The sequence below is a fragment of the Lupinus angustifolius genome, unplaced genomic scaffold (assembly GCF_001865875.1).
Source record: "Lupinus angustifolius cultivar Tanjil unplaced genomic scaffold, LupAngTanjil_v1.0 Scaffold_18_73, whole genome shotgun sequence".
Lineage (NCBI taxonomy): Eukaryota > Viridiplantae > Streptophyta > Magnoliopsida > Fabales > Fabaceae > Lupinus > Lupinus angustifolius.
Window position 1 is genome coordinate 24,893 of NW_017719173.1, and position 18,401 is coordinate 43,293.

Here is an 18,401-nt window from a genome sequence, read left to right on the forward strand (position 1 = left end):
ACATCCAAGGTACCGAAACTATGTTACTTCTGGTATGGAGTGATTCAATTTTCACTTCTAAGGTAATGCTAACATATGACTGACTAAACTTTCATTTTATATACTCTGTTTTATATACAGGTCAATAAAATCTGACATCTTGATATATTGTTTCTGCTGACAGAAATGAGAGTAATGCATAGCTGACTGACCTTTGATTTTAGCTATGTCTACATGTATTTTGAACTCTTTATGTGAATGCTTTACTTGGATATTCATTGCAGTTTTTACTTTTATCTTTTTTGCTGTTCTCCTGTTATTATTATGGTGTTTCCAATGGTCACAGCATTATTCATTTACTTTCTCCTGCTTCTCATACCTGCAGCACCATCACATCTTGAAGATGTTTTAAGAGAACAAATTGCAGAGGGACAGCCAAGGACACATAGGCCTTGGAAAAAGATAGTTGTTATTGTGGAGGGGATATACAGTATGGAAGGGGAGATTTGCAAACTTCCAGAGATCATAGCTATATGCAAAAAGTATAAGGTTGGTTAATATGGTAGCTCTAATCACATGTACAAATTGTGCATATGTTAGTTTCCACATGCCTTTTACTTGAGTAGTTAGCGATTTTACCTGAGTTTAAAATGCACATGTTGTGATAAATCTATAGGGATGATGAGGCATCCTGTAACTTTTCCAGATGAACCGACATACATGGTTTGTGTCCAGAAAATTTGTCTTGGGTAAAATGTGGACTCCATTTAAACTTAAATTTATGCTGATAACTCGACAAAGAAATAGGAAAATCCCTTTCCCCATCTATAAGGATAGTTTTCTTTCTCCATGAATAATTTTGATATGAGGCATAAGACAACCTGTCATGCTGCTGCTCATTAAAGTTTAGGATAAGTGGAAAAAGAGGGGCAAACAATTGAAAGTTATCTTTCATTCCCCTTTCCCCTTCTCCTGAACAAACATTAAGGGGGTTTGCATTATCCATTTTATTATTAAGGTTTGTTTGGCATTTTAGTTTTATATATTGTTACTTTCTGCATACTTCTGTTGCTGCATAGGCATATACATATTTGGATGAAGCACACAGCATTGGAGCAGTAGGGAAAACAGGAAGAGGTGTTTGTGAGCTCTTAGGTGTGGACACTGCTGATGTTGACATCATGATGGGGACATTCACCAAATCATTTGGATCATGTGGGGGCTATATTGCAGGATCTAAGGTATGCATATTTAAATCAGACCCAAATTTATTGGTTGATGTGCTGATAGTAAGTTATTAAAATATGCAGTAAATTTTGTCCCACTGATATTGAATGTGAGCCGAGTTTTTTCTCCTTTCCGCGTAAGTTCAGGAAGAAATTACAAAATGCTTTCATTGTATGTGTAGTTGTTATTGGCAGTGTTACACAGTAGTGCATTCTGCTGGGCAAAAAAGTCATCTTGCATTACAAGGTTCATGCTGCCCTTGTGTAGTGCACATTGCACTAATGTGCACCAATGCATGGTGCATAGTGTACACAATATGGGCAACATGAAAATTAATGAAGACCTAGTTTAAATAAACTCAACCAACCTTTATATCAGCAACCTCTGGCCTGAAGAGCACAATCTCAGAGATCCATAGCTTGGTGACACTTCTACCTAAATTGACAAGTCAATGTAGTTACTATCTTTTATTCGCTCTCATCTTTCACTGTTTTTCATTTTGAATGTGTGATATTGTTATATGTTATCGTGGGTTAAATTAAATATATTTCATGTAATGAGTGCTGCACTTCAATGTTACCCAACAAATTGCAATGCACAATGCATGACAACACCATGAACCCTTGTTGCAACAGTGCACTACATGCCATAAAATAACGATGATTGTGATAGAATAAAGTTGAGGAAGAAACCTCCAATCACGAAGGTGTATGTGAGATGCCAGCAAGGCAATAACAGAAAATAACTACCTTTCCAAAAGGTAGTTAGTTAAGAAAACTATAAATAGAAAGCTAGGAGTTGTTAAACTCACTTTTTGGAAAATTGTTGATTCGTGTAACTGATTTCAGGGAAATCAGTGATTGAAACTCTTTCATTGTATCATTCTTCTTCTCATTGTAATACTTTCTCATATTCGAATAAAATTGGGATCTAGGGTTTCCTGATCCTTGAGGTATCTTTAATTTTTGTTGTCTTCCTCTTAATCTGTACCAGTTTAACACTGGTATCAGAGCACCAATTCTGGTGCCTGAAAGTCACGCTATCCACGGTGCTGTGTATGAAGACGAGAAGCATGGCTAGAACCAACGAAGACTGGGAACAAGAACGTGAAGAGATGAGAACTAGATTGGAGTATGCTGAAGCATTAACGAAGAAGCATGGAGATCAAATTGTGGAGTTAATGGCGCAATTAGGTCAAAATCGCAATCAGAATAGCTCTCCTCGAGAAGGAAGAGGAAGTTGGGGGGAGCGAAGCGAAGAAACAATTCGAAGAAAGAAATGGCGCAGATTAGAGATCCCAATCTTCGCCGGAGAAGACACGTTTGGATGGACACATCGTCTAGAATGCTATTTTGTTCTGAAAGAAGCGACAGAAGAAGAGAAGATGCAAGCTACAGTCATGGCATTGGAAGGGAAAGCTTTGAGTTGGTTCCATTGGTGGGAAAAATGTAATCCAAGCCCGACTTGGGAAGGATTCAAGATTGCAATGGCGCGTAGGTTTCAACCTTCCATGGTTTAGAATCCATTTGAGCAATTGTTGTCTCTTAAGCAGACAGGAATGGTAGAGGAGTATGTAGAGGATTTCGAAAAATATGTTGGAGCCTTGAGATCCATAGACCAGGAGTGTGTTAGGGGGATCTTTCTGAATGGCTTGAGGGAAGAGCTACAAGCAGAGGTAAAGTTATACGAATTGCACTCCTTATCAGATATTATACAAAAGGTGTTGTTAATTGAACAGAAGAATATGTTGATAAATAAAAAACCAACCCTAGTTACACTACGAGAGGACCTGGAGTGTCCAAAAGCAACTCCTATACTAAGACTGTTAAAGTGGAATCCAAGCCCAATAATGATAGGAGATGGGAAAATTCCAATAGTAGCAACTCAACGAGAAGTTTTGGGCCAAGTCACACTGAGGAAAGTGTAAAGAATAAGGCAGGTGAGTTCAAGCATTTGACTAGTGCAGAAATAAGGGAGAAAGGCTTGTGTTTTAGATGCGATGAACCCTACAATAGGGAACATAAATGTAAAAACAAGCATTTTCGAATGATACTAGTTGAAGTAGAGGAGGAGGAGGAAAATGAAGAAAGGGAAGAACAATTGCAAACCTTTACATCTTTGCATTTATCACTGTGTTCCATGACTGGGTTTACTACTATTAGATCCTAGAAGGTGGAAGGCTGGGTGGCTGAGAGGTCAGTGATCATATTGATAGATTGTGGAGCTTCTCACAACTTCATTGCTACAGAGATGGTGGAAGGTTTGCAATTAAAGATGACGGATACCCCTCCTTATTGGGTGGAAGTAGGGGATGGTCATAGGGTGAAATGTAAAGGGAAGTGTGAGCAACTACAATTCCAGCTACAATAGTTAGATGCGGTACAAGATTTCTACCTATTTACTCTCAAGGGGGTGGATATGGTGTTAGGACTGGATTGGTTGGCACAATTGGGGGAAGTGAAGGATGATTTTGGGAGGCTAGAACTCACTGTGAAGAAGGGAAATGAGTGGATCAAGATTTCTGGGAATCCAGCCTTGGCACGAACAGAGCTTCCCTATGGAGCACTAATGCAAGTTCTAAAGGAAGAAGGAGAAGGCTTGCTAATTCAATGTGAATCTGTTCAAGGAGAAGAGGTTGATCACACTGCTCCTTCAGGTCCTATTATCAGTCTGTTGGCAGAGTTTGAAGAGTTGTTTGTTGATCCTAAAGAGCTATCCCCTACCAGGAGGTATGGCCATGCAATTCATTTGACAGAGGGAGCTACCATTCCAAACTTGAGGCCATATAAGTACCCTCACTATCAGAAAACAAAAATAGAGAGGTTAGTGGGAGAAATGTTGGAGTCACGGGTGATAAGGCATAGCATTAGTCCCTATTCTAGTCCAATTATATTAGTCAAGAAGAGAGATGGGGGTTGGAGGTTCTGTGTTGACTATAGGGCCTTGAACAAGGTCACCATTCCTAGCAAATTTCTCATTCCTATAATAGAAGAACTCCTAGATGAGATTGGAGGGGCAACTGTATTTACAAAGCTAGACTTGAAGTCAGGTTACCACCAAATAAGGATGAAGGAGAATGACATTGAGAAGACTGCTTTTAGGACCCATGAGGGGCACTATGAATTTGTTGTCATGCCCTTTGGGTTAACTAATGCCCCTTCTACTTTTCAGGCTTTGATGAATGAAATATTGAGGCCTTTTCTAAGACAATTCGCATTGGTTTTCTTTGATGACATCTTGATCTATAGCAATGGTGATGCTGCCCATCAGAGACATTTGAGACAAGTGTTGGAAGTGTTGAGCTCAAATTCTTTAAAAGTCAACAAAAAGAAGTGTTGTTTTGCTAGACCTAGCTTGGAATACTTAGGTCACATAATTTCTGGATCAGGAGTGGCAGCAGATCAATCCAAGATAGCTACCATGAGGACTTGGCCAATTCCGAAGGACCTGAAAAGTTTAAGGGGGTTCCTAGGGCTTACTGGGTACTATAGAAGATTTGTGCAGGGGTATGGTAGGATAGCCAAACCTTTGACTGAATTGTTAAAAAATGATAGCTTTGTGTGGGGAGAGGAGGCATCCACAGCTTTCTAGACATTGAAATCTGCCATGATCAACTTACCTCTATTGGTAGTCCCTGATTTCTCTAAGACATTTGTGATTGAGACAGATGCTTCCAGCAAAGGATTAGGGGCAGTATTGATGCAGGAGGGCAGACCTTTGGCTTTTTTGAGTAAGGGGCTATCAATCAGAGCACAATTGAAGTCAGTTTATGAGAGAGAGCTCATGACAGTTGTGCAAGCAATACAAAAATGGAAGCATTATTTGATGGGGAGGCATTTTATTCTCAGAACAGACCAAAGAAGCCTCAAATTTTTCACAGAACAAATGCTTTTCAGTGAGGAACAATTTAAGTGGGCAGTCAAGCTCATTGGATTAGATTTTGAAATACAATTCAAGCCTGGAAAGGAGAATACAGTTGCAGATGTAATTTCTAGGAAGACTATGTATGCTGCTGTGTTTGTCATTAATTTGGAAGATGCAGAGGATTGGTTTCAAGAGATTCAACAAGAACCTAAATGGCAAAAGATCATACAAGATCTAGTTTGTGAGCCTAATTCTCATCTTGGATTTCAGTTTCAAACAGGAAGGCTATTATATAAAGGGAAGTTGGTGCTACCCAAGATTTCCAATAGGCTTCCCCTGATTCTTGCTGAATGCCATGATAGTATGGTTGGGGGACACTCTGGTTTTTTAGAACATACAAAAGAGTCTCTAGTTTTTTCTATTGGGAGGGTATGAGAAGCTATGTGAAACAATATGTAGAGACTTATGATGTTTGCCAAAGACAGAAATACTCCACCTTGGCCCCTAGTGGCCTTCTGCAACCTTTGCCAATTCCTACTCAAGTGTGGCAAGATATTTCTATGGATTTTATCTCTGGTCTACCTAAAGTTAAGGGGAAGGATACCATATTTGTGGTAGTAGACAGACTCACTAAATATGCTCATTTCTATCCATTTGGCCATCCTTTTAATCCTAAAGATGTTGCAACTATGTTTGTGAAGGAGGTGGTTAGGTTGCATGGCTTTCCACAACTATCATTTTAGACAGAGACCAGATTTTCCTCAGTCAATTTTGGCAAGAATTGTTCAAGTTGGCTGGGACTAAGTTGAAGTATAGCATTGCTTACCATCCTCAGACTGATGGGCAAACAGGGGTGGTGAACAGAAGCTTAGAAACCTATCTAAGGTGTTTTGCCGGGCCTAAACCAAAGCAGTGGGTAGAGTGGCTTTCATGGGCAGAATTTTGGTTTAATACTACCTATAATGGGTCTGCTGGCATGACTCCATTCAAGGCATTGTATGGAAGAGATCCTCCCACCTTGATTAAGGGGTGTACTTTTACCTCTAAGATAGAGGCAGCGAATCAGTTGCTTCAATCCAGAGATATAGTGCTGCAAGAATTGCAGCAGAACTTGTTGAAGGCCCAAGACATAATGAAGGCTCAAGCTGATAAGCATAGAAGAAAGGTTGAATTTGAGGTAGGAGAATGGGTGTTTTTGACACTCCAACCTTACAAATTGAAGACCTTGGCTAGGAGACTAGTAGCTAAGTTGGCAGTCAAGTTCTATGGCCCTTATCAGATTTTAGAGAAAATTGGTTCAGTGGCTTATAGGTTGGAACTCCCTAGTCATGCTAGGATTCATCCTGTGTTCCATGTGTCATTGTTGAAGAAATCACTGAAGCCAGTGCAGCAATCTCAACCACTTCCCCTATGCTGTCTGAAGAATATGGGTTACAGGTTAATCCAAGTGCCTTATTGTAGTGCAGAGAGGGAGTTGGTGGCCAATTGGAAGTCTTGGTGCAATGGGACAAGCTCCCAACTTGTGACAACTCTTGGGAGGTGGCTACTAAGCTCAAAGAAGCTTTTCCACACTTTCCCCTTGAGGACAAGGTGGCACTTTTGGGGGGCAGTATTGATAGAATAAAGTTGAGGAAGAAACCTCCAATCACGAAGGTGTATGTGAGATGCCAGCAAGGCAATAACAGAAAATAACTACCTTTCTAAAAGGTAGTTAGTTAAGAAAACTATAAATAGAAAGCTAGGAGTTGTTAAACTCACTTTTTGGGAAATTGTTGATTCGTGTAACTGATTTCAGGGAAATCAGTGATTGAAACTCTTTCATTGTGTCATTCTTCTTCTCATTGTAATACTTTCTCTCATATTCGAATAAAATTGGGATCTAGGGTTTCCTGATCCTTGAGGTATCTTTAATTTCTGTTGTCTTCTTCCTCTTAATCTGTACCAGTTTAACAGATTGTATGTTTAGAGAAAAATGAGACATGGAAAATGGGGAATGTTGTCTTAGAATGACTTGTTTTTATTTTCACAATACTTTTTGTTTCACACGTGGGAATTAATTGTTTGAGATTCCTGTTTATTGGTTTGCCAGTTTGAATCATAGAATTATTGAATAAGTACTGTATTTTAAAGGTTGGGTTGGATATTGAACTTCTGGATCTACTTTCCAGGACCTTATTAAATATTTAAAGTACACTTGCCCTGCTCATCTTTATGCAACTTCAATTTCACCACCAGCTGCTCAACAAATAATATCATCTATAAAAGTTATTCTTGGAGAGGATGGTTCTAACAGAGGTTTGGCTAGCACTTGTGCTTTACTTTTGGTTTTTGCTTGCCCCACATGCATTAATCCTAAATGTATACATGCATTTACTGTGCTTTGCATTGAAGCAAAGTTGTTGCCATATAGGTGCCCAGAAACTTTCACAAATTCGAGAGAACAGCAACTTTTTCAGGTCAGAACTGCAGAAAATGGGATTTGAGGTTCTTGGGGATAATGATTCTCCTGTAATGCCAATTATGCTTTACAATCCTGCCAAAATCCCCGCCTTCTCAAGGGAATGCCTCAAGCAGAATGTGAGAAAGTCATTATTCAAATTTATGTCATAAATCAATAATGTCTGTGTGTGGATTTAAGTTTGATATTATTGAATGACCCTGTTTTAGGTTGCTGTTGTGACAGTGGCATTTCCAGCAACGCCACTGTTACTTGCCAGAGCACGCATATGTATATCTGCTTCTCATTCAAGGGAAGACCTTATCAAAGCCTTGAAGGTATATAATTTGATTTTGGGTAAATTACACATTAATCCCAAATGAAATTTGTCTCTCTTTACTTTTTATACATGCTTCATTTTGTAACAAATAACCCTCCTAACTTACAGAGAAAAGTCTAAAGTGGCCTTAACTTGAAAAGCATGTGATTTCTTAGCTTCAAAGTTCAAACACTTAATTTCCCAATATGTGCAGATTGCCACTGTTAAATTTAACAGAAAATGCATATTTGCACTTTTTACATTAAATCAGGGGATTGTGTTATAAAATGGTGGTTATGTATGATAAGTATAAAGATGGGTTAAGCTCTAGGTGGGTATTGTGTAATTTTCCTCTGGATGGAGTATGTAGAGTGTAAATGACTTTCGTATAAGTCGAAACAAGATGGAGTATGTAGAGTGTAAGCTTAGCAAGAGGCCAACAAAGCTTAATGTAGAGGTAAATATTTGAAATCATTACATATCACAAGTTACTAGATTTAAGTATCTTGGATCAATCATACAATACAAGGAGAAATTGAGGGAGATGTAAACCGTAGGATTCAAGCGGGATGAATGAAATGGAGAAGTTCTTCAAGTATCATATGTGATAGAAAGGTACCATTCAAGCTTTAGGAGAAATTTTATCACACACCTATAAAACCTACAATGTTATATGAGACTGAATGTTAGACAGTAAAATTTCAAGAGAATAAACTCAATGTATGCATTAGATACACACTAGATATGATTAAGAATGAACGCATTAAGGAGAAAGTTGGGGTAGCTTCTAGTATAGAAAAGATCGTGAAATCATGCCTTATGTGGTTTAGGCATATGTGAAGGAGATCGCTAGAAGTCCTAGTAAGGAAAGTAGATCAAATGGAGGTTTGTTTAATTTCATGAGGCAGAGGGAGGCCAAGAAAATCCATAGGTCAAATGATTAAGAAAGATTTAGATATCAATGTTTTTGTTAATGAACATGATTTATGATAGAGCATTATGACATTGTTCAATTCATATAGCTAATCCCACTTTGTAGAACTAAGGATTGGTTGTTATTGTTGCATCACCTTAGTGTAGAATGGTAGCTGGAAAGTTTTTTGCCCCATTATGCCTGTGTTTGCCAGATCTTGGTAAAACGGAATAGGGTTTTTTCTGTTTGTATTAGACATCACAAGTCAATATGGGTCGTGTAATTCTACTTGTTGGGATATTTATCTTGCACAATTTTGTTGAAGTTTGTTGCTTGTAAGATATATTTAATGTTTTTAATTTGCTGGCACTGTTCTCCTTGCTTAGGTTATAAGTAGAGTTGGTGATCTAGTTGGTATAAAATACTTCCCTGCTGAACCACAAAAGCAGCAACAAGAGGGAAAAACTTTGAAATTTGACTGAAGTTCTCATCAATAAGAAGAAAGGGGAGAAAATATTGATGAAGATAGGTATGGAGTTACAGAAAGCATTTTGTTTTGATTGTGATGCATAGGCTTCAAACTAACTGGCATATGGTCTAGTCTAGTAAATTTCTTGCAATCTTCAAAGATATGAACTAAATACTTGAGTTGCAGACTATTTTTTTTGGTTTGGAAACAAGTGAATGTTTTTTCTTCTATTGTTGGAGGGAAGCACATCTCTAATCTAGTTTTGCCTGGTCATAACTTACTATGTAAACTTATCTGTATAAGCTTAAATATGTTTTTAATTGGAATTTTTGAAACTGAATTTTCATTGAAATTTTAATTAATATATCAGTTTACATATTTTTTAGACTCTTGCCATGTTTTGATTTTGGTTCCTATGAAAAATAAATTTATACGCAGTTCTTATCTTTAGTTGACATTGTATTTGTTTTGTTTTGGCCTGTAATCTGGGTACACATCTATATATCTTGTTTCACACTTTGTGCTACTCCATATCTCATAAACATGTGATTGGTCAGAAAAAAGTATATTTAAGTTAAAATTCAATTATTGTATATTTTTCTAACCAATCATAAGCTCATAGATACATGAAGTGATAAAAAGTGTATGACAATAGATGTACTCCCCATGTAATCTGTTGATATTTTAGATTAAATCTGTATAATATATTTGAATTTTGGATTGGGTTCCATAATATATTTAAATTTTGAATTTGTTTTTTCATATCAGCACGATAGCACCCGGCAAACTGTAGCTAACAAGTAATTACAAGGATTGATATCAATTCTTTTATACATTTATATTTTTTATAAATAATTGCCCTTATAAGGAGTTGAACCAATATTTTAAAGAGGGATAAAAAATCAAATGACCTTATTTTATTAGAACTAAAAATATATTTATGCCAAAAATATAATTGATGGCAAATAAATACATAACATGGTTAAAGGATAAGGAAATATAAGTTTTTAATGAAAACATGTATCCTTTTTCTCTTCAAAATACTAAGTAATTTTATTTTCTGAAGTTAGTTTAGTTGGTAGCTATATGATACATAGTGTAGGCTCTGATCCTTTCCCCTCCTTTGTAAGTGTTCAATAACAATGAGCCCCTTTAGTAAAAAAATCTTATTTTTTAATAATTTTTAACTAATATCGGCTATAAAAAAACTTGTCAAATATTGTTGTTATGGTATTGGATTTCCTACCAACTGTTAGTTAGTGCTCACTCATTTATTGCTTATGTTTTTTTTTGTCTATACCATATGTATTAATAGACAATCATATTTGAGTCAAAATACCCATAATATTGAAGGACTAGTGTATTAATAGACAATTAAGTAAGAATCATTTAACTAATAATTTCTTTTTGTCATAATATGGAAATTATGACAATGAATCTATTGTCATCCCCTTGACCGGTCAAAATGTGAGATTAATTGATTGTAATGCCACTTATTCTCAATATGCTCTAAACTATGTGAATTTAAGCAAGGCCACCAATAAACCACCATGACCTCTTAATTATTTGAATTTAAGTAAGGCCACATATAAACCATCATGACCTCTCTTTAAAGAGATGTTTCTGCATCAGACACATGTTTGATACTGACATTTCTTCCATACTTTTACATGTGCCCAATATAAGTATCAAATTTAAATTAAATTTATCCATTATCATACTTAATTGACATGTCTTTGACACTTAGTCAACACCTACCTCACATCTAAATAGACTTGGACACCTCTGACATTTGTTACAAATTTTAATTTTTTTTATGAAAAGTATAAGAATTTAAAATCTTGGAAACAATGATAGTAACTGTAGGATATAATATGAGATGAGTTTGAATCACTTTTTTTGATTTACTAGTTTGATGAAACTAAGTTAGATGTCATATTTTTCAATGATCATAATCAAGAGGGAGGTAGGCAAATTAAAAGTAAAACATAATTTATTTGTTGTTGTGATTTTTTTTTTTGTAAATGGACAAAACACTTATGTTGTTAAGTGGCACCTTTTTATATGTTGTGAAGATCATCATCATATGGAAATATTGAGTGACAATTTAAATTTTGTCATATTTGCGCACACATTTGGCAGCGACTAACTTGCTTACTATAAGTTAGTTCGCTTCCAAACAATCTGTTTGTTTTAGCTGTTAGATCGAATGGTTCATAATCTCATCCGTCAAATTTATGACTGGCTATCGTTCTTGTTTTGAAATCGTGATACTAAAGTATGACTTCTGTGACGCCATTGGTTAGAGTATAGAAGTTGTGATAAAAAAATACGACTTTAGTTCAGAAGTCGTTATATGTCATCATGACTTTCTGAAGGTCATCTAAAGGTCGTTAAATGTCATCACAACTTCTATACTGATCATAAATTGTATTATTCTATCACGACTTCTATCTAGAAGTCCTTATCTCCCATCATGACTTCCATCTAGAAGTCGTTATATCCCAATCACGACTTATATACTAACCAGAAGTTGTATTACCCTACCACAATTTTCATCCATAAGTCGTTATATGACATGACGACTTCTATACTGACCAGAAGTTGTATTACTTCATCACGACTTTCAACTAGAAGTCGTTATATGTCATCATGACTTTTATTCCGACCAAAAGTTGCATTACTCCATCATGACTTCTATACTAAAGTCTGTTGGGTACTAGTGAGGTAAGACTACACCTACATGGGGGGTGAATAGGTGTAATGGGTCACTAATCCCGCTTTTCCAATATTTTCGCAGAATACAGAGTTGCTGCAATTAATCAATTATCAACTGATTAATCAATTAAAGACAGTTCTATTAATCGATTATAGGCAGTACGTTAACACCAATTAGCAATTACTCACAGAATACAAATGAACTCATAAAGCAAATAAAGACAGGAACGTAAAAGAGATAGGAAAAGAGAAAATGTGCTCGAGGATTTTATCGTGGTTCGTTTGCGGGTCCACTTGCAAACTACATCCAGACCTCCCGCTTGATCTGAGAAATTTTTCTTCACTATCAGAAATGTTATTACATTACAATCACACTTCCAATGATCCTAAGAGAAACGTCTTTCTTAAAATCATTGAGCCATCAAGTTCGATTTGACCTCTATCTATGCCGACTTGGATACCACACCGTTCGTGCAATTTGGCCCCAGCTGAAACTATTGCTCAAATCAAGACTCCCTTCCTTGTGAAGACTATTGATTCTCAACTTGTGATGATACTACACACAATGAGAATTATCCTCAATTTACAAAATTTTGCTGAGTTACTTTGCACACAAAATTGTGTGGATATAGACTCTGAATTTAGCTCTATGAAAATTTTGCTGAGTTACTTTGGAACAATGGAAAATGACTTTCTCTCTTTTCTCTCTTGAGAATGTATGCAAGGAAGCATACATTCATAACATATATCATTCCTGAAGATAATATAAACAAGGAAGCATACATTCATAACATATATCATTCATAAGCATATATTTAAGATCAAGCAAAGACACAAACCTAAAGGGTAACACAAAGAATATACCCCGTGGAAGGGGCTTCGTGAAAATATCTACCAATTGCTTCAAGGTTTCAACAAATTCAAGTATGCAGTCACCTTTTTGTACGAGATCTCTTAAAAAGTGATGTTTAATCTTTATATGCTTAGTTCTAGAATGCAGAATAGGGTTCTTTGATAGATTTATGGCACTAGTATTATCGCATTTTATTGGAATTTTTTCTAGTTTTAAGCCAAAGTCTAATAGTTGATGCTTCATCCATAGAATCTGAGCGCAACATACGCCGACGACAATATATTCCGCTTCAGCGGTAGATAAAGCAACACATACTTGCTTCTTACTATGCCATGATACTAGGGAGCTGCTCAAAAGATGCTAAGTCCTGCTAGTACCTAACTTGCATCCCGCAAAGTCAGAATCAGAATATCCTATTAGGGACAATGAAGCATCCATAGGATACCATAAACTCATAGATATTATTCCTTTATGATATTTTATAACACGGTTTACAACACTAAAATGAGATTCCTTAGGCCAGGCTTGATATCTTGCACACATACATCCACTAAACATTATATCTGGGCGACTAGCAATTAGATACAATAAAGAACCAATTATCCCACAATATTTTGTTACCTCAGTTGCTTTACCTTTTTTGTCTTTGTCGAGATAGCAGGATGAAGCCATGGGTGTTGTCGCTTCTTTACATTTATCCATCTCGAACCTTTGCAATAGCTCCTTGCAATATTTTGTTTGGTGAATGAATATCCCACTACTCACTTGTGTTATTTATAGTCCTTATTTCCTTTGTCACATAGCTGGCTAATGCTTAGTATGTTGTGCTCTAGTCCTTTGACATACAACACGTTTTCTATTACGACTTGTGAAACATTTCCAATTCTTCCTACGCCAAGTATCCTTCCTCTACTGTTGTCTCCATAAGTGACATAACCTTTACCATTTAGTGAAAGATCCATGAACTTTGATCTGTCACCTGTCATATGCCTCGAACATCCACTGTCCAAGTACTAGTATTGTCCCTAAGTCCGGAGGCATACCTGCAAAATAATTTACTTGCCTTGTTTAGGTACCCAAGTTATATTGGGTCCTTTCTTGTTAGTAATCAAAGAGTCTTGCCTTTTTTTGAATCCATACATATTTTCCACTAGGCACTCCATATTTTCTAATGTAGCATGATATAGATGCATGAACATATTTACCACAATGAAAACAAGTAGGCATATTATGATTGGACCTATTACACATGTTTGCCATTAAGAATGATTTGGCGGTCTCCTCTTCATCAGATGTGCTACTTGTTGTCTCGTCGTCTAGCACATCCCGTACTATGTAGGCCTTCTTGGATTTAAAGTCCCGGGGGTTTGCTATTATCATGTTAAACCTTCTTGAGGTGACTTGGGCATTGGAATTTCATATGGCTTGGTTTGCCACACTCATGGCAAATGAGGCGATCTTTGGGAGCTTTTCCTCTTCTAGTTGAATCACTTGCCTCTTTCTTTTGAAAGCAATTAAACCCTCCTTTCTTTTTTGAGAAACTTGCCAAATTTTGTAACCATGAGAGTTAAGGTTTTATCATCTAATTCAGACCCGAAATCTTCATCGTCTCTCTCTTCTTGTGGTTGTGACGATGTAGCTTTTAGATAGATCCCCTTTTTCTTTCGGTCTGAATCTTCATGCATTGTTAAGAATCCTAAATCCATTTCGTGCTCTTGGAGTTTGCCAAAGAGAGTTGCTAGTGGCATGATGTCTAAGTCTTTCAACTCCATAATTGTTGTTACTTTGGTCTGCCATTTCCTATCAAGACAACACAACACTTTGTTAGTAAGTTCACCAATAGAAAAACTCTTATCTAAAGCAATTACATGATGAACAATATGAATGAACCCATAGTGGAACCCCTCGCCACTGAAGATCAGAAGGTTGTTGATGGATGCGTCATCACCGCCGAAAAGGTTAGTGGAACCCATAGTGATTAATCCCTAGGATCAACGAATTTAGCGACCAAGCTAGCACTTTCTTACTAGCTCTAATACCACTTGTTGGGTACCAGTGAGGTAAGAATACACCGAGAGGGGGTGTGAATAGGTGTAGCGGATCACTAATCCTGCTTTTTCGATATTTGCGTAGAACACAAAGCTGTTGTAGTTAATCGATTATGAATATGGTTAATCGATTAAAGAAAATTCTGTTAATCGATTATGGGTAGTACGTTAATCGATTATACTGCTTGTTTACTCTTTGAAAAAAAAATTTCTTACTTTGAAAAATAGTGATGAATCTTGATCTTTACTATCCTAATATTGATTCGTGATTATCAACAGGTTAACACCAATTAGAAATTAATCACAGAATACAAATGAACTCAGAAAGCAAGTAAAGACAAAAACGTAAAGAGATAGGAAAAGAGAAAATGTGCTTGAGGATTTTATCGTGTGTCATTTGCGGGTCCACTTGCAAACTACATCCAGGCCTTCCGGTTGATCAAGGAGGTTTTTCTTCAATATCAGAAATGTTATTCAATTACAATCGCACTTCCAATGATCCTAGCAGAAACTTCTTTCTTGAAATCGTTGAGCCACCAAGCTCAGTTTGACCTCTATCTATGCCTACTTGGTTACCATACCGTTCGTGCATTTTAGCCCAACCGAAACTATTGCTCGAATCAAGACTCCATGCCTCTTGAAGACTACTGATTTTCAACTTGTGATGATACCATGCACCATGAGAATTATCCTCAATTTACAGAAATTTGCCGAGTTACTTTGCATACAAAATTGTGCATATGTAGACTTTGAATTCGGCTCTATGACTCTTGACAGAAGATCTCACAAATAGCCCTAAGAACTAAGTGTAGAAATCATACAAGGTCTTTCAACTGAATGAAAACTGTTTGGCACAATGGAAAAGGACTTTCTCTCTTTTCTCTATGTTTCTCTCTCTTGAGAATGTATGCAAGAAAAACTTCAAAGAACCAACAAGTTAGCTTCGAAAAATTAAGCACAATGAATCTTTTGTTTTTCTTATTTTCTGGTATTTTTCGTTGTTAATTGAAAGTGTGAAAAACTTCTCTTAAAACTGATTAGTTATGTTTCGAAATAACATATTTTATTCATAACTGAGTCAACTCATTATAAATTGATTAAATGGCAAGTTAATCGATTAACGTATTTCTTGAAAACTGATTTTCTGTTATGGCTTAATGAATGTGAATGCAACATGATTTTAGAAATGATTAACTCTTTTATGCACAAAACCATGTATGCTAAGTGAAAATGCATGAAACTTTACTTATTATATATATGTATGTAGATGTTATGCATCATCCTATATGATTTTCATTTAGACTTTTTGTGAGACACTTCCATCTTGGATTTACCTAACCTAAAACTCAATACTAGGCAAGCATCTTAGGACTCTAGAATATAAAAACAATCCTAAGTTCTACGACGTTGACCTTGAGTTTTTGGTATGTTGTTTGTTGAGTTGGCCAAGTCTTCAAGCTTCCATATAAGACCTTGTCTTCATCAAAACTTAGTAGGTTGGTTATAATGGCATCCTTTGACTATTTGCCATTTCGAAGTCGTATGATGTTACCACGACTTCTAAAAGGTGCACAAAATGATAACCGATAACCAATGTTTTTCATTCAACGACTATAAAGTAGTTCACTTCTAAGCCAAACTAACATGCAATTTGCTTATTAGCTTTGGTCCATACATATATAGTATGGTCTTTCATATCTTGTATTTTGGATATTTTCCGTGTTCGAGTGTTGGTATTAATGTGCAGCTAATGTCTCTTTCGAAATCAGTGCTTCATAGAAGACTAGCACAAGTGTAGTCTTTGTCTTTATCCTAAGAAATAAAGACATGGTTTCTTATAAAATTTTCTTACTTTAAATGTACTCATTGGCCCAAATTAGGGACAAAAATCTATTTTTTAATTGCACTCTTTATTAGTTATTAGTAAATTAAATAAAAATTAAATTTTTTATTACAACATCCTAACAGTGCACAAAAGCTATTCTTAATGAAATAAGGACCATTTGTAGCTCGTTTCACCTCTGGAGAAATGTATAGTTCGAACATTCGAAGGAAATAGGTGGGTTGCTTTTTTCATTGTCATTAAAAGTAATACTTTATCCAATGATAAAGTTGTTGGTCTTGTGACATAGATTGAAATTCATAACATTTTTATTTGTTTGTATAAGTTTGTGTACATCTACGATACCTAATGTTGAAGAAATGTGTGTATGCATCAAACTAGGAAAAAAGAGATAGTGAGTTACAATGAAGAGAATTAAAGAGAAAGTGGTAGAGTTAGAGAAGATTGAGTAAGAAAACATGTGAATTGCTTCAAAGGGGTACAGAGAAGTACAAGTGCAAGCCTACTATTTATAGTAGCTAGTTATTTAACATGAAAAATTAACTTTCTACAAATGGAATGAGTTCACTATTTCTAATACTCCCCCTTAATTCATATGTCTGTTACAAACACACAACATTCAATAATTTTCTTATCTTAAGTATCTAAACCTCTCTACTCTAAATGACTTGGTTATTATAAATGCAATTTGCAATTCTGTTTTGCAATGTTTTGAATTGATCTTCCCTTTTCCAACTTGATCTCTTAGAAAATGACATTTCCTCTATGTGCTTGCTTCTTCCATGTACAACTGGGTTCTTTGAAAAGTTGATAGCAGATTTGTTATCTACTTACAATTCTACTGTTCTATTAAAACCCATCATCTGTTCCTCAAGTAGAGTGATCAACCATAAAGCTTGGCTTGCTGCATGACAACCTGAGATATACTCAGCTTCACAAGTGGATAAAGCTACCACCTCTTTTTTCTTGAGGGACCATGAGATAGGAGATCCATATAGAAAGAAGACATAGCCTATGGTGCTCTTCCTTTCCAATAAGTCACCACTCCATTTAGAACCAGAATAGGCTACAAGTTGTAGGCTTCCTTTTGTTGTCTGATTGGAGAATAGGACTCCAAAATCACGTGTGCCTCTCATGTATCTTAAAATTCTTTTGACTGTTACCAAGTGTGATTTCCTTGGATCACTCATAAATCTACTCACAAAGCCAACACTATATGAAATCTATGGCCTAGTATGATAGATAAACCTCAAGCAACCAACAATTTGCCTATACAAGGTGTTGTCCATTACAGGTTCATGTTCCCCCTTATCCTACTTCAGATTCACTTCTGTTGGTGTCTTTGCAACATTATAGTTCAACATATTGAACTTGTTTAGAACATCATGTATGTACTTTTTTTGGTGCATGAAGACTCTATCATCAACTTGTTTGAATTCTATGCCAATTTCCCCATATCAGTCATCTTAAACTCTGACTTTCGTCTCACTTTCACCTCTTCAATTCCTCCTGAGTTATTGCCAATGATTAGTAAATCATCTACATATAGGCAGATGATGAGGATATTATAGCTGTTCATGGTTTTAATATACACATTAAGCTCCATATCACACTTCTTGAACCCTGATCTTGAGAAGAAAATATCAATTCTCTTATTCCAAGCTCTTGGAGCCTACCTTAGGCCATATAAAGCTTTCCTTAGCTTGCAGACTTTGCTCTTACGGACTTTTA

At 36.1% G+C, this 18,401-nt stretch overlaps 1 protein-coding gene across 1 annotated transcript; it reads left to right on the top strand.

Moving 5' to 3' along the window:
• LOC109338159 (long chain base biosynthesis protein 2a-like) lies at positions 1–9,556 on the top strand. Its single transcript, XM_019575310.1, has 6 exons — positions 1–528; positions 1,059–1,220; positions 7,239–7,365; positions 7,481–7,647; positions 7,738–7,845; positions 9,126–9,556. Exons 1-6 carry the CDS (start codon positions 238–240, stop codon positions 9,219–9,221), a joined length of 951 nt encoding a protein of 316 aa, XP_019430855.1. The 5' UTR covers positions 1–237; the 3' UTR covers positions 9,222–9,556.
• The last annotated feature ends 8,845 nt before the right edge of the window (positions 9,557–18,401 follow it).

Excerpts from the sequence above, each read along its gene's own strand:
- LOC109338159 (XM_019575310.1), top strand. The coding sequence starts at position 238 with ATGCTTTACTTGGATATTCATTGCAGTTTTTACTTTTATCTTTTTTGC. Across the intron at positions 7,366-7,480 it reads AGAGGATGGTTCTAACAGAG|GTGCCCAGAAACTTTCACAA; the intron begins GTTTGGCTAGCA and ends GTTGCCATATAG. Across the intron at positions 7,648-7,737 it reads GGGAATGCCTCAAGCAGAAT|GTTGCTGTTGTGACAGTGGC; the intron begins GTGAGAAAGTCA and ends ACCCTGTTTTAG.